This window comes from Anthonomus grandis, chromosome 7, assembly GCF_022605725.1.
Source record: "Anthonomus grandis grandis chromosome 7, icAntGran1.3, whole genome shotgun sequence".
Classification (NCBI taxonomy): domain Eukaryota; kingdom Metazoa; phylum Arthropoda; class Insecta; order Coleoptera; family Curculionidae; genus Anthonomus; species Anthonomus grandis.
The window spans coordinates 38,048-50,262 of record NC_065552.1 but is presented as its reverse complement, the minus strand read 5'-3'; the positions used below and the strand labels follow the sequence as shown (position 1 = coordinate 50,262).

At 31.4% G+C, this 12,215-nt stretch overlaps 2 protein-coding genes across 8 annotated transcripts in view; one reads left to right on the top strand and one right to left on the bottom strand.

The window, feature by feature from the left end:
* LOC126738457 (glutamate receptor ionotropic, NMDA 2B) overlaps positions 1-11,878 on the top strand; it is a 62,831-nt gene extending 50,953 nt beyond the window's left edge. For 6 of the 7 annotated variants that reach the window (XM_050443815.1, XM_050443813.1, XM_050443817.1 and 3 more), the window contains 10 exons: positions 1,432-1,675; positions 4,922-5,134; positions 5,595-5,814; positions 6,754-7,010; positions 7,064-7,225; positions 7,290-7,494; positions 7,548-7,716; positions 8,205-8,261; positions 11,517-11,600; positions 11,663-11,878. In XM_050443815.1, the coding sequence (XP_050299772.1) occupies positions 1,432-1,675; positions 4,922-5,134; positions 5,595-5,814; positions 6,754-7,010; positions 7,064-7,225; positions 7,290-7,494; positions 7,548-7,716; positions 8,205-8,261; positions 11,517-11,600; positions 11,663-11,705 (1,654 nt within the window). In that variant the 3' untranslated portion in view covers positions 11,706-11,878. The remainder of the gene's footprint in view (positions 1-1,431; positions 1,676-4,921; positions 5,135-5,594; positions 5,815-6,753; positions 7,011-7,063; positions 7,226-7,289; positions 7,495-7,547; positions 7,717-8,204; positions 8,262-11,516; positions 11,601-11,662) is intronic. The other variant, XM_050443818.1, reaches the window with a different exon arrangement.
* On the bottom strand, positions 8,886-9,392 carry LOC126738458 (larval cuticle protein 65Ab1-like). The gene has a single exon (XM_050443820.1). The coding sequence runs from the start codon at positions 9,383-9,385 to the stop codon at positions 8,948-8,950; it is 438 nt and encodes a 145-aa protein (XP_050299777.1). The 5' UTR covers positions 9,386-9,392; the 3' UTR covers positions 8,886-8,947.
* Positions 11,879-12,215: the final 337 nt, after the last annotated feature.

Here is a 12,215-nt window from a genome sequence, read left to right as displayed (position 1 = left end):
AGAAAATTATTTTAAAATATTGACCCTCCTTGCATTGAAATACACCCTATGTTAATTCACATGTTAAGAGATTAAAGCGTTCAATATGCTTTTCAAGTGCGGTATTGTCGCTTTGAAAACTTTACTTAGTTTTTTACTTTCTATTCATAAACTGAATTTGAATAACTTCCAAAACTTTCCGTAAACTTTTAGCAGGAATTTCGAAATACAGTTGAATCACTAAAATGTGTTGGTAGATACGTCTTAAAGAAAACTTTCGTGTAAGATATACTTATGTAAAATCATGTAATAGAAACCTGAAGAGCGTTTGCAAGTGATCCATAATTATTATTTGAATAATAATTTCCTGTTTAATATAAGCTACAGAGGTTTAAAAAAATTTATAATTTTGCTATATAACGCAAAATCTCTCGAAATTCCTTTGCCGAGATAGAATTTCGACCCTCCAACAGATTATTCCCTAAGAATTTCTGGTACGTACGGTGTTTATGCTGCTTTAATAACATACACAAATAGATTCAAAAGTTTTGCATCATCCCAAATTTTTCGAAAGTTTTTTTTATCGCCAGAAATAAATTAGAAACTTATTAATTAGTTAGTTTCAATTAAGAAAACAACTAAGATGTTGTAAAAAAAACTTCTTTAAAATCTAAAGCTATTTATTAATACAAATTAAAATTAAGAAATTATTAGTTTTTTTTTTATGAAGGTACTGGAAAACTTTTGCTACTGCCCCGGAAAGCATGTCTCAAGCATGTTCTATGAGATTCATGTCTGGCTATCGTGCGGGCCAGTCCCAATGATTAATGGCTTCCGATTCCAAATACTCATTTACATGGTCCTTAACCACGAGGTTTGTCTTCTACCTCTACAGTCTTTTATTTTCCTCTTCATTATAAATTGAGGAATATGGTATTAACCTTGAATATGTGACCTTGATAGAACAACTTTCGACATTCAACTGTTGTTAGTAGATCGCAGAAAGTGCTTGCTCTATTTAAAACCACATGGGACTCTCAGCATATATACATCTGTGTAGCCACATGGTCAAATGCTTTAAAACGATTAACTGCGCTTTTCCAGATCCAAATCTCTGTCCCATACAACAATATGGACCATATGAAGCACTTGATCATTCTAGGGCGGAATTTTAAATTAAGATTACTATTGCAAAAAATTGTTCTCATTTTTTAAAAGGTTCTTCTAATAATAAATAAAACAGAGTGTAAATGTTTGGAAGATTAACCCTATATCTCTATTTACCTCTATTTGAGCAAACGCATACGATACAACAAAGCAATAATGCCTCAAAGGACTTTTGTGCTTTGTATAATTGCGCTGCTGACATTTTAAAGAGCTCTATAATAATTATAAGAGCCTTTCACTTAATTTAAGAAAATGTGATGCTTATAAAGATGTTTTTTTTTTCAGAGTTGATATGTCGCAAGCCCACCGAAACGGTAGTTTTTACCAATGCTGTTCCGGGTTCTGCATTGATCTTTTGCAAAAATTCTCCGAAGAATTGGGATTTACTTATGAATTGGTTCGAGTTGAAGATGGAAAATGGGGCACCAATCAAAATGGTAAATGGAACGGATTGATTGCCGATTTAGTCAATAGGAAAACTGATATGGTACTTACCAGTCTTACTATTAATGCCGAAAGAGAAGCAGTGGTAAGTTTTATTTGCTTTTATTATGTAAATCCTATCAATCTTTCTTCGTGTATAAATATTATTTAAACGCTGATCAAGTTCGAGTTGGATTTAATCCATCTCGATGGATGGATCTTATTCAAAGTAAGTTTCATTAATTGCGATTTAATGTCGATAAAAGACCTTTTTGGTTTTCTATTCCGACGAATTCCTTTATCCTTCCGTTTCGCTTTGCCGCCGGATAATCCATCGAAAATTACATTTCCATTCATTTTCTTTCACGATTATTCCATCAATGAGGTAAAAAAAGTTATTATTACAAGTTGGTTACTATTTGCGGTTCAGTATCGCGATTTTATGAAACGTTATTAGATTAGATCGCCCAAAATTAAATTCAAAGGTCATTAGTAAAGTGCCACGTTTTTGTACTTTTTTAAATTTACATTTCAATTTCCTTTAGGATACTTTTATTTAATTAAATCACAGGGTGCATAAAATCACAGAAAAGTCTACATGGACCTTAAATTGGAATCAGTAGCTTAAATTCCAGAAAAAGGTAAACATCGTTAGTTGAGTAAAGCACGAAATGAGAAATTTGTAAATTAAATAGAAAATAAGGGATAAAGGGCAACAAAAAATATTGGGTTTTTGGTCATTTTAAAACCAAATTCTTCAATCTTTCTGTTATTCAACCAACAACCAGCAATTCATGTTTTTTATAACACATAGGTACAATTTTATTTTAAATAATTAGTGAACAAAAGGGCATTTACACCAGCATATTCTCGATCCTCCAGCTCCAAAACCGACTCCCGCCGATAAAAATAAAATAAATCTACGACTTCCTGGGAATTTGCGCGAGTATTTCCCGCTCGAATTGAACAATATAAATGCCCCACTTTCTGATTTCTACATTTTATTAGAAACAAAGGAAATTCCGACGAGGGCAAATAAGAAAATTTGCTAAATTCAATTTACCGAAACCCATGCCCGAATCGTCTACTCTTGAAAGCACAAATTTTCCAGTTATTTATTAAAAAAATAGGCTGGGTGTCGTATGTGGGTGTGCGGTTTCTTTAGTTAATAGCGGTTAATATTTAAAAAAAATTGGTGGGTTATTTAATTTATTTGTTGTTAAAAGATATTACATGTTTTGAATATCAACAATGGGCTTTATTTTAACCATGTATTTTTGTGATGTATAGGATCTGGGCTGGGATTCTAAAATCACGACTCGGTCTCGATACGATCACGACTTCGAATTCGATCGCGACCCAGTCGTGACGACAAGGGCGATTCTAAATTTGAATCGTCGGCTAAACTCGTTTTATTCGATTTGATTTAGGTTTCTTGGTATATATTTGTTATTTTCCCTAATATTTGACAGATGGAAGCGTCAATTGTCTTTTCTATTGATAAACACAAGAGTTTTCATTTATTTTTTTTCGCCTTCGTGTTTTTTATTTAAATATATTATTTCTTTAAAATAAAAAATTGTCGTTTAAAACCATCACTATCTATTGGAAAATCATAATTGAATTCACGGAAAATCACAAAAACTTGTTGTGTTCATCCACTTTTGATATGTTTAAACGTTTTAATATGGCAACATGTGTGCAATCAATAGGACCTAGAACAGCAGGGAAATTGGATCTCTCTATAAATGTTAATTTAATAATTTCTCTAATCTCTTATATTTGAAAAATTAATGAGTCGATCAGCAAGGTGATTGTCAATAATTTCAGTAATTTTATGGATCCAATGACTTGTAGTAGTTTCGCTAATTTCAAATTTAAAATCTTGTCCAATGCTTCTTTGGTATAAAATCTTGATATATGTACTAAAACTGCCCATTCAATGGTAACTCTATTTCCTCTGCCTCTATTATTAACAGAAGGTTGTGGAAAATAGGGTCGAATTAAATCTATTATTTGTTGTGTTTAAGAAAGCTTCTTGATATACTAATGAAAACCTGGTATCATAGATAATATATATAATAACTAAAAATGCCTGGTATGACTATTGGTAAACAATAAATGAAACAAATACGTTTAAAAAAGGATGCTGATACATTATGCACGTATTAAAAAAGGAAGAAGCTATATCGTCTGGTGTATACGATATACCCAAGCGTGTCGTCGACAAATCGTTAAAAACTAGGCAATCCGCAAGACACTCACGACTGAAAATTTTATTTAGAATCAGTCATATTGAGTAATCGTGTCGAATCATGATTTTAGAATCCCAGCGCTGAACCTTAGTCTCTTATATGCCGAAATAAGGCATTTTTAGGGTCAATTAGAGGCCAATTTAGAGCCCCGTTTTCGCGATGTATGAAATAAGAGCATTCCGCTGGTGTAGTGATTTTCTATACATTCTACATATATTGTAGCCTTTTTAACGTTCGTTAGGTTTAAATTAAGATACATAAATATAGTTAACTGATTTATTAACGAAATAGTTAACTGATTTTTTACACGCTTACACTACTAAACACGATCACTTATTACTACTAGTAATATATATCTTCACTATATATGGTGACCCAAGTTATATTTAAAATGTATCTTCTACTGACCAAAATGAACAACTTTCGTTCTATAAACTTTCTTTATTTTTATATTTTCTTTTAATTCTTTATTAATTTTGAGATATTTGCGATTAATGTTTTTTTTGTTTTAAATATTTCTGAATAATAAACTTAAAATTTTTTTAAAACTACACTTACCAAAAAACATTATCTTATATCAACTGAAAGGTAATAAAACGCTTTTTCAAATCATGTTAAGGAAAATCCTAACAGTTAATGCTAGGACCATTTTTTAGAGCCCCAAACTTGAAAATTGCCATATTTTAAATTTTTTCCTCTCTCTTTAAAAAAATTTAAAGAAGCACTAATATAAAACTTGTCAACCTCTGAAAAAACATGGATGTCAATTCATCATGTAAATTCATTTTTCTTATTAATTTAGCATACGTTTACGTTTATCTGTTCGTCAAAATAATTTTTGTTTTTTCAATGAAATTTCTATATGCGCTATTGAAGGAAAATTAGTTTTTTCATTTCCTTTTGTTGAATTGTAACGTTACTAAACTAAAGCTAGTAGTTTAAAGTATTTATAAATGAAATTATTTGGAAACCTTTGGTATCAATAACGATTTGTTTTGTTATTATTCTTGAAAACAGTAAAATAAAAAATTTACAAATAAGTATGTATCGATGTGATTCTGATGAACAAATAAATAAATTTATTTTGATTTTTTCAGGTTGATTTTAGTGTGCCATTTATGGAAACAGGAATAGCCATAGTAGTAGCAAAAAGGACTGGAATAATTTCACCCACAGCCTTCTTAGAACCGTTCGACGCAGCGTCTTGGATGCTGGTGGGCGTTGTGGCAATACACGCTTCCACATTTACTATTTTCTTATTTGAATGGTTGTCTCCAAGCGGATTTAACATGAAGCTTGCATTTGCCAACGTAAGTCATGCTATCTTATTTGTTTTTTATTAAAATTAAACGCGAGGACTCGCGATTTCTTTGTTCTCGTTTACACCCGAAATTAATTAACCATTGTGGAAATGTCACCGAAATATAACCAATTAAAGCCTTTTAAGTCCATTGTATTTCAAGTATTTCTTTGTGATGTGCTTGAGAATGGCTTTTTATTAAGTATTCTTCCTTCAATTAAAATTATTAAAAAATCACAATATCAAAAAACTTTCGCGCTCGATGGAAACTAATTTCGAATTTGATCATAAAGCAAAAAGTTTTTGACAAACATTTAAATCGATGCGATTATAGAGTTAATTCAATTAAACTTCCCTCCAGAACTTATTCCGAGAGTTTTTCGTTCTCATAACTTCGATTATGAATATTTACTTTTTAGAACTTTATGCGGATGAGATTAATCAATCGTTTTTTTTTTAATCTATTATAGGGCGTACCGTCCACAGCTCACCGTTTTTCTTTATTTCGCACTTATTGGTTGGTTTGGGCTGTTCTGTTCCAAGCCGCTGTACACGTGGATTCTCCCCGTGGCTTCACCTCCAGATTTATGACCAACGTGTGGGCGATGTTCGCCGTTGTCTTTCTTGCCATATACACTGCTAATTTGGCGGCTTTCATGATTACCAGAGAGGAATTTTTCGAGTTTACGGGTAAGAGAAGAGGACATCAAACATAAGATACAAATTTAGCAGTTTATAAAATAAATACGCGCCTATTATTAAGGAATGTCACTGGTCATTTAATTTGCATCGAGGCGATATAAAATTTTGCCAATTAGTAAAATCGAAATTAATATATATAGACCAAAATGTTCTTCAATTAGCGAAAGTTTAAACGTGCGACTTTCGGCCTTACCCCAAACTAGAAGAAATGTTTAATTTAAAAATCAAAATTAGTGGTTTTTGTAAAAATTTGTAAAGTTCTGATAAGCGTTTTTATTGAAAGTTTTTTGATTTAGGATTGTTATTAAACATGCGTATAGCCAATTATTATAATTACCTAGCTATATTATCATAACAAGTAATTTATCATAATAAGTAATTTTTCAATTCATAAGAAGTATACAAATACAATGATTAACATTATTAAATGTTTCCTTTATCTAATTATGATCATTTTCTAGTTTTTCGCCCTCTAGTTCGTCAATCCTCGCTATGTAGCAAAGGTCTTTAAATTATTGCAAAATCCATGAAAAATACGTCTAAACTGGAGTTACTTACTACACACCAAAATATAGCAATTGAACTTAAATTGTGTTATACAAATGTTGCAGGTTTACGAGATACAAGGTATTTAAAGTTGGATTTTTAATTTAAAATTTCTGAATAAATTTGTGATTTTAAGCAATATCGTCTTGAAAATTGGCGACTTTATGTGTTTTGACATAAAACTGATACTGCTTAAAATCACAGAATTATTAAAAAATTTCAAATTAAAATTCCAACTTTAAATTCAGAGATTACCCATTCTTAATGAATTACCCTGTAAATGTAATAGTGACTTGAACATTTAAAACTCTATTCTATAAATCTACTTAAAATATTTCAGCTAAAGGCTTATTATCAAAACAAAAGTTTGCTATTCACCAGGTATAGACGACCATAGACTGTGCCGCCCGTTTTCCCACAAGCCAACAATCAAGTTCGGCACAATCCCGTGGTCGCACACCGATTCCACTCTAGCGAAGTATTTCAAAGAGATGCACTCGTATATGAACCAATTCAACAAAACAACGGTTTTAAACGGGGTCGCCGCTGTCCTGTCCGGCGATATGGACGCCTTTATTTATGACGGCACCGTCCTCGAATATTTGACGTCACAGGATGAAGACTGTAGACTTTTAACTGTAAGTTGTCTGTATTTTACATTATTACTTAAACCAATTTAAACCGTATCTAGGTTGGTTCTTGGTACGCGATGACTGGCTACGGCCTCGCCTTTCCGCGTAACTCCAAATACTTAAAAATGTTCAATAAAAGACTGTTGGACTTTCGAGAAAATGGCGATCTAGAACGTTTGCGCCGATACTGGATGACTGGCGTTTGTAGACCAGGAAAACAAGTAAACATTATACCAACTTAAGACAAATTATAGTTTGTTGATGCAACGAAATGTCTTTATGCAGGAACACAAAAGTTCAGATCCGTTGGCCCTGGAGCAGTTCTTGTCCGCTTTCCTGCTACTGATGGCCGGAATTCTCTTGGCTGCTTTGCTTCTTCTGTTGGAGCATCTTTATTTTAAGTATATCCGAAAGCATCTCGCAAAGACTGACAGAGGCGGATGTTGTGCTCTCATCAGTTTATCTATGGGAAAAAGCTTAACTTTTAGAGGTAAGCAACTTCTTAATCCTACTAAATATATTTTTTAACTTTATTACTTTTAGGCGCGGTATATGAAGCCCAGGACATAATAAGGAATCATCGGTGTCGTGATCCCATTTGCGACACACACTTGTGGAAAGTGAAACGTGAACTGGACGTGGCTCAGATGCGAATCAAGCAATTGGAAAAGGAAATGGAGGTTTACGGGATTAAACCGCCACCAACCAAACGGTACGTCTCTTATCTATTTCTATTAGTTCTTTGACATCTGTACATACGAGAGCCCCTTGACAAAAAATCACTTTTATAGGCACAAATTTAATATTGTTTCCCTATTTTACTGAAGTATGGTATTTCAAATTTAAAATATTGATTTATTGATATTTTTCTCTTCAGATTCAGTAATGCACTTTTAAGCTCTATGCCAATTTCCTCTGTAAATACGCTTTTAATATTTACAAGCATGTTAATTGCAATAATTCGAACATTTTCAGAACCTATAATTCATACGGCCGTTACGTTCGATTTAATGTTGCATTTATTGGCTTAATCTGCATTTTACTGGAAAACTAGTTTACATTCAGGAATATAATTAAATCGATCGTTGATGTCCCTGCTTGTGTATGTTAAACGATTCTTACTTAAACATGGCTTAACCTGTCCAATCAACTTGCAATGTACTTACCATTATTATTTTTTTGTGATGATGATTTGAGTAGGCGTCGCCGTAACACCAGTTGCATCAACTCCTGTTTTACTTCGTCCAAATCACCTGAGTAAGTCTAAGGCTTACCTACCTGTTTAGCTGCTTACTTTAATACGCTTACACTTTAGAAATTTTATAGTAATGTTGCGAAGTGTGTAGTTGCTGACTGCTGTTTTATGTTTATAAATAAATAAACAATCTCTTTATGTTACGATAATAGACAACATAACATTTACTAGACACCCAATTACTTTTAAAAGTTATGCGTCTGTCTATAATCATCAATTATTAAATATAATAGAAAATAGTTTTTATTTGTCATTAGTTGGAAAAAAAGAAAAAAAGATAAAATCTACGCAAATACATCAAAAAAATAATAATATATTATAGTAAAATATGCTATATTACAGTCAGAAGTATATTTTCTTGAAGGTTTCGTAGCCATAGTGTTTTAAATCATTAAATATAACCATTGTGTTTTTCTATTGTGTTTATTTCAAATACGTATGAAAACACTAATTTTATAATAATTCTTTGCTTATATTTAAACTGCGTCCAGGATATAGGTCTTAGGAGAGACAAAATCTTCACCTTTTGAACGATTTTTCGCATATATTCCTTCTCACTTCTTTAATATTGTCGATATCATTCTGAAATTGAGGGACCAAGAAATTGAATATTGATCTTCCTTGCGTGTAAGTCAATCAATATTATACTTTTATTAAATCATAAAAACTGTACAGTCATAGCAATCAGTTACTTCCTTAGCACCTTGCTCTCAGCGGATGGATGAGCAGCGATCCATTCCAACGCTCTAGCAATGGCAGCTGGAATCGCCGGCGGTTCCGGTGCTATCGGTAAGTCAGCTCCGGCAGGTTGGTACCCGTTTTCATCAGCGACGTAAGTCAGCTGATGAGCTCCTCCCGTGGGATCTTTCCATGAAACTTGGCCTTGCATCGCTTCGCCGGCCTCTTTTCCGCTGCCTTTTAGCTGACCTGATTGTTGCTGAGCGGAACCGTCACCGGATTCATAACTCCATTGAAAAGAACCATCGGGATTGATCTCGTTGCTTTGGGACACAATTGGAACTTCTTTCGAGAGTTGGGGTAGAGCGGACCCTACTGCGAATATACCGATGAGCACCGCTAATATTTTGTAACACATATTGATTGCTTTCAAATACGAACTGATCATTTAAGAAATATCGTCACCTTTTATATGATTTTTAAAGCATATTAATTGATTTATAAAAGAATCCATAAGAGTAATTACATATTTTTTTTTTATTATGCAAGCATCTTTGACATTACTAGTTATTCGATCGTATTGATTTGGCATTTAACACTGCAATGGTATTTAAATTTTTGTAATTAATTAACATTTAGAGAAAAAAAAATTTTAATTGATATTGAAATGGTTATATTAAACATGATCACTTATATAATCTTCAAATCACAAAATGCCTTAACCAAAACTATTTATTTTATTTTTGTAATCTGTCTGATCTGCTCTTTAAATAAATTGAAGCCAATTTTTTATTCATTTTGGCTCTTGAAGTTATTTTTTATTTTATTCCAGGCATTTAAAGCCATTTTTCAATGTTATTACGAGCATTTAAGCAAGATAAGATCATAGGGCGTTGCAACGAAAGTTTTTCATGGATTTAATCTTTAATAAAATATCATTTAAACAAAATATTTTATTCTAACAAAATAAATGACTTCTCAAGTTCACATTCAAATATCTGATTCTACCGATTTATTTAACAGAAAAAGCGTAACTGTACCCAAACTAATACCCCAATTGTTGCTGCACTTGCTACACTTTATAGAAATTTCGATATGTAAAAAAAGTAATTGAAATAAATGATTGTACAAGATATTAAATTTTTATTTATCAGTATCCGAATACATTTTAGACACACTAAAGTAACGTCAGCAAACAAACTAGAAAATTCCGTTTTTATAGTCCTAAGGCGTTCACTCTAAGGTGTTCTGCATTAAAATTATCTTGAAAATTTAAATTTTATTGAGAACCGGCACTTTGATTCCCCGGGCTTTGCTAGGTACACCATTGGGATGCTAACTCGGTCGTTAACTGCAACGATATGCTTCAGATTGCAGATATTAACCATATGGTAGCATTTTTAACGTGAGAAATGGTTTAAAAACTGCATTAATTGCGTGTAAATTGCTGCTTTGAAGAGTATTTTAAGAAGCACTTTATACATCATTATTTTGTATTATTTTTCTTATTTTTATTGCTTGCAATGTTGTGTTATTTAATTTTTGTGAAGCATGCAGTACGTGATGTTATTTAAAATTAGAAAATAAAGTGTAGACTATATATTATATTACATAAGTACTTACCTGCCTAGAGTGATCAACTGAAGTTAAATCTATAATAAATTTCGTGATGCGTATTTGGTATACGCGGCCTAAACATGTACAGTTTGGTTTTAAAAATTATTCTTTTCCCTTATCCAATATTTATAAAATATCCCAAATATCTATCAAATTTCTTAATTATTTTTTGTAATTTGAGAAAAATTATAATACGCTTATTATAGAAACAATAAAATTTCTTTAAAAAAATTGGTTAAATGAGAAATTACAACTGTAGATTTGATTTCTTAAATGTTTTCGAAATTCGGACTTTCTGTCCAAGCAATTGGTATAATTATTGTTTCATACACGTTAATGCATATCCTATTTTTTTTTTAGATTTCTTTATGAATGATATTCTATTATTACACTACAAGATATATATACGTGTATAAAAAGTATATCGTATCTTGTTTAAAAACTAGATATCTAAATACCGTGTCAATTTTTCGAAGTGTCGAAATTTTCTCCCTTTTGTAAACAGAATCGTATATGATATAGGTATATTCTACAGCTTAACAAAATACCTTAACCATGTAGTGTTGATACCAAAACCAAAAATTTACTAAAAAAATCGTTGAATAAATAATTCAACGATAATAATATATGATGTGTTGACTGAAATGCTTGATTTTCATTTTGATCATGGGCGTTCTTTCCTCAAATTCTACTTTTAAGTTTCCTCAATTTAGTTTTACAAAATTCTTGACAATTTCTTAATCCTAATAAATGTATGGGTTGGGTTGGGTTGAGTGTAGTTGTTTGATAGGAAATTTAGAATTTAAGTCCTTTTAGACAATTTCTTAAATTTTTACAAAATATAAAAACAGCTGTTCAGATTCAAGTATTCGTAATCAAAAAGCTGTAAATCGTATTTCTTTGCTGAGAAGCTTCTGTCAAAGAAATAATTGACTATATTTGTAAATAGATTTTTTTTGTAGTATACTGGTATCAGGTGAAACGACAAAAGCGAGATTAAGGAATTTGGAACCTGCTGAGGGAGGAAGCTGTGCAGATCTCAATGGGTAATCCAATGATAATAATATTATTGAAATTTAAGAAAAAAAATTAATTGATTTTGTTTTAGACCGACAACAACAGAAATCGCAGAAATGGAAACAGTGCTGTGATGGTCGATGGACCACGACGATATGGAAGAGATAATTTATATCCTAAATACCAAGGGACAATTTCAAAGTGTAAACACCAAATATTTTACGATTTAGGCGTCAGACTCGTCATCAAATTTTATATTGTGACAAAACGACATTTTGCCACAAAATATAATAAATTATTATAAGTGTAGCGTTGGACAATTCAGAAAACAGGTCTTCCGGGAACTCTATCGGTTAATAACGTTATGATTTCCAAATTAAAAAAAGAATATATATATATATATAATATATATATATATATATATATATATATATATATATATATATATATATATATATTCAGGTATACGGGAAGTATACAAGAACAACTTTTTAATTTGTAGAATATAGTATTTAAAGATGAAGATAATGAAAAGATGACGATAAAGAATATGTACATAAAGAATAGTGATATCTACTAGTGGTTACAGCAGTTGGGTTACACAAAAGAAATAATTCGGTATTGATAGATTTGCTAAAAATTAT

Bases quoted from the DNA above. Each gene is read 5' to 3' on its own strand.
- LOC126738458 (XM_050443820.1), bottom strand. From the start codon at position 9,385: ATGATCAGTTCGTATTTGAAAGCAATCAATATGTGTTACAAAATATTA.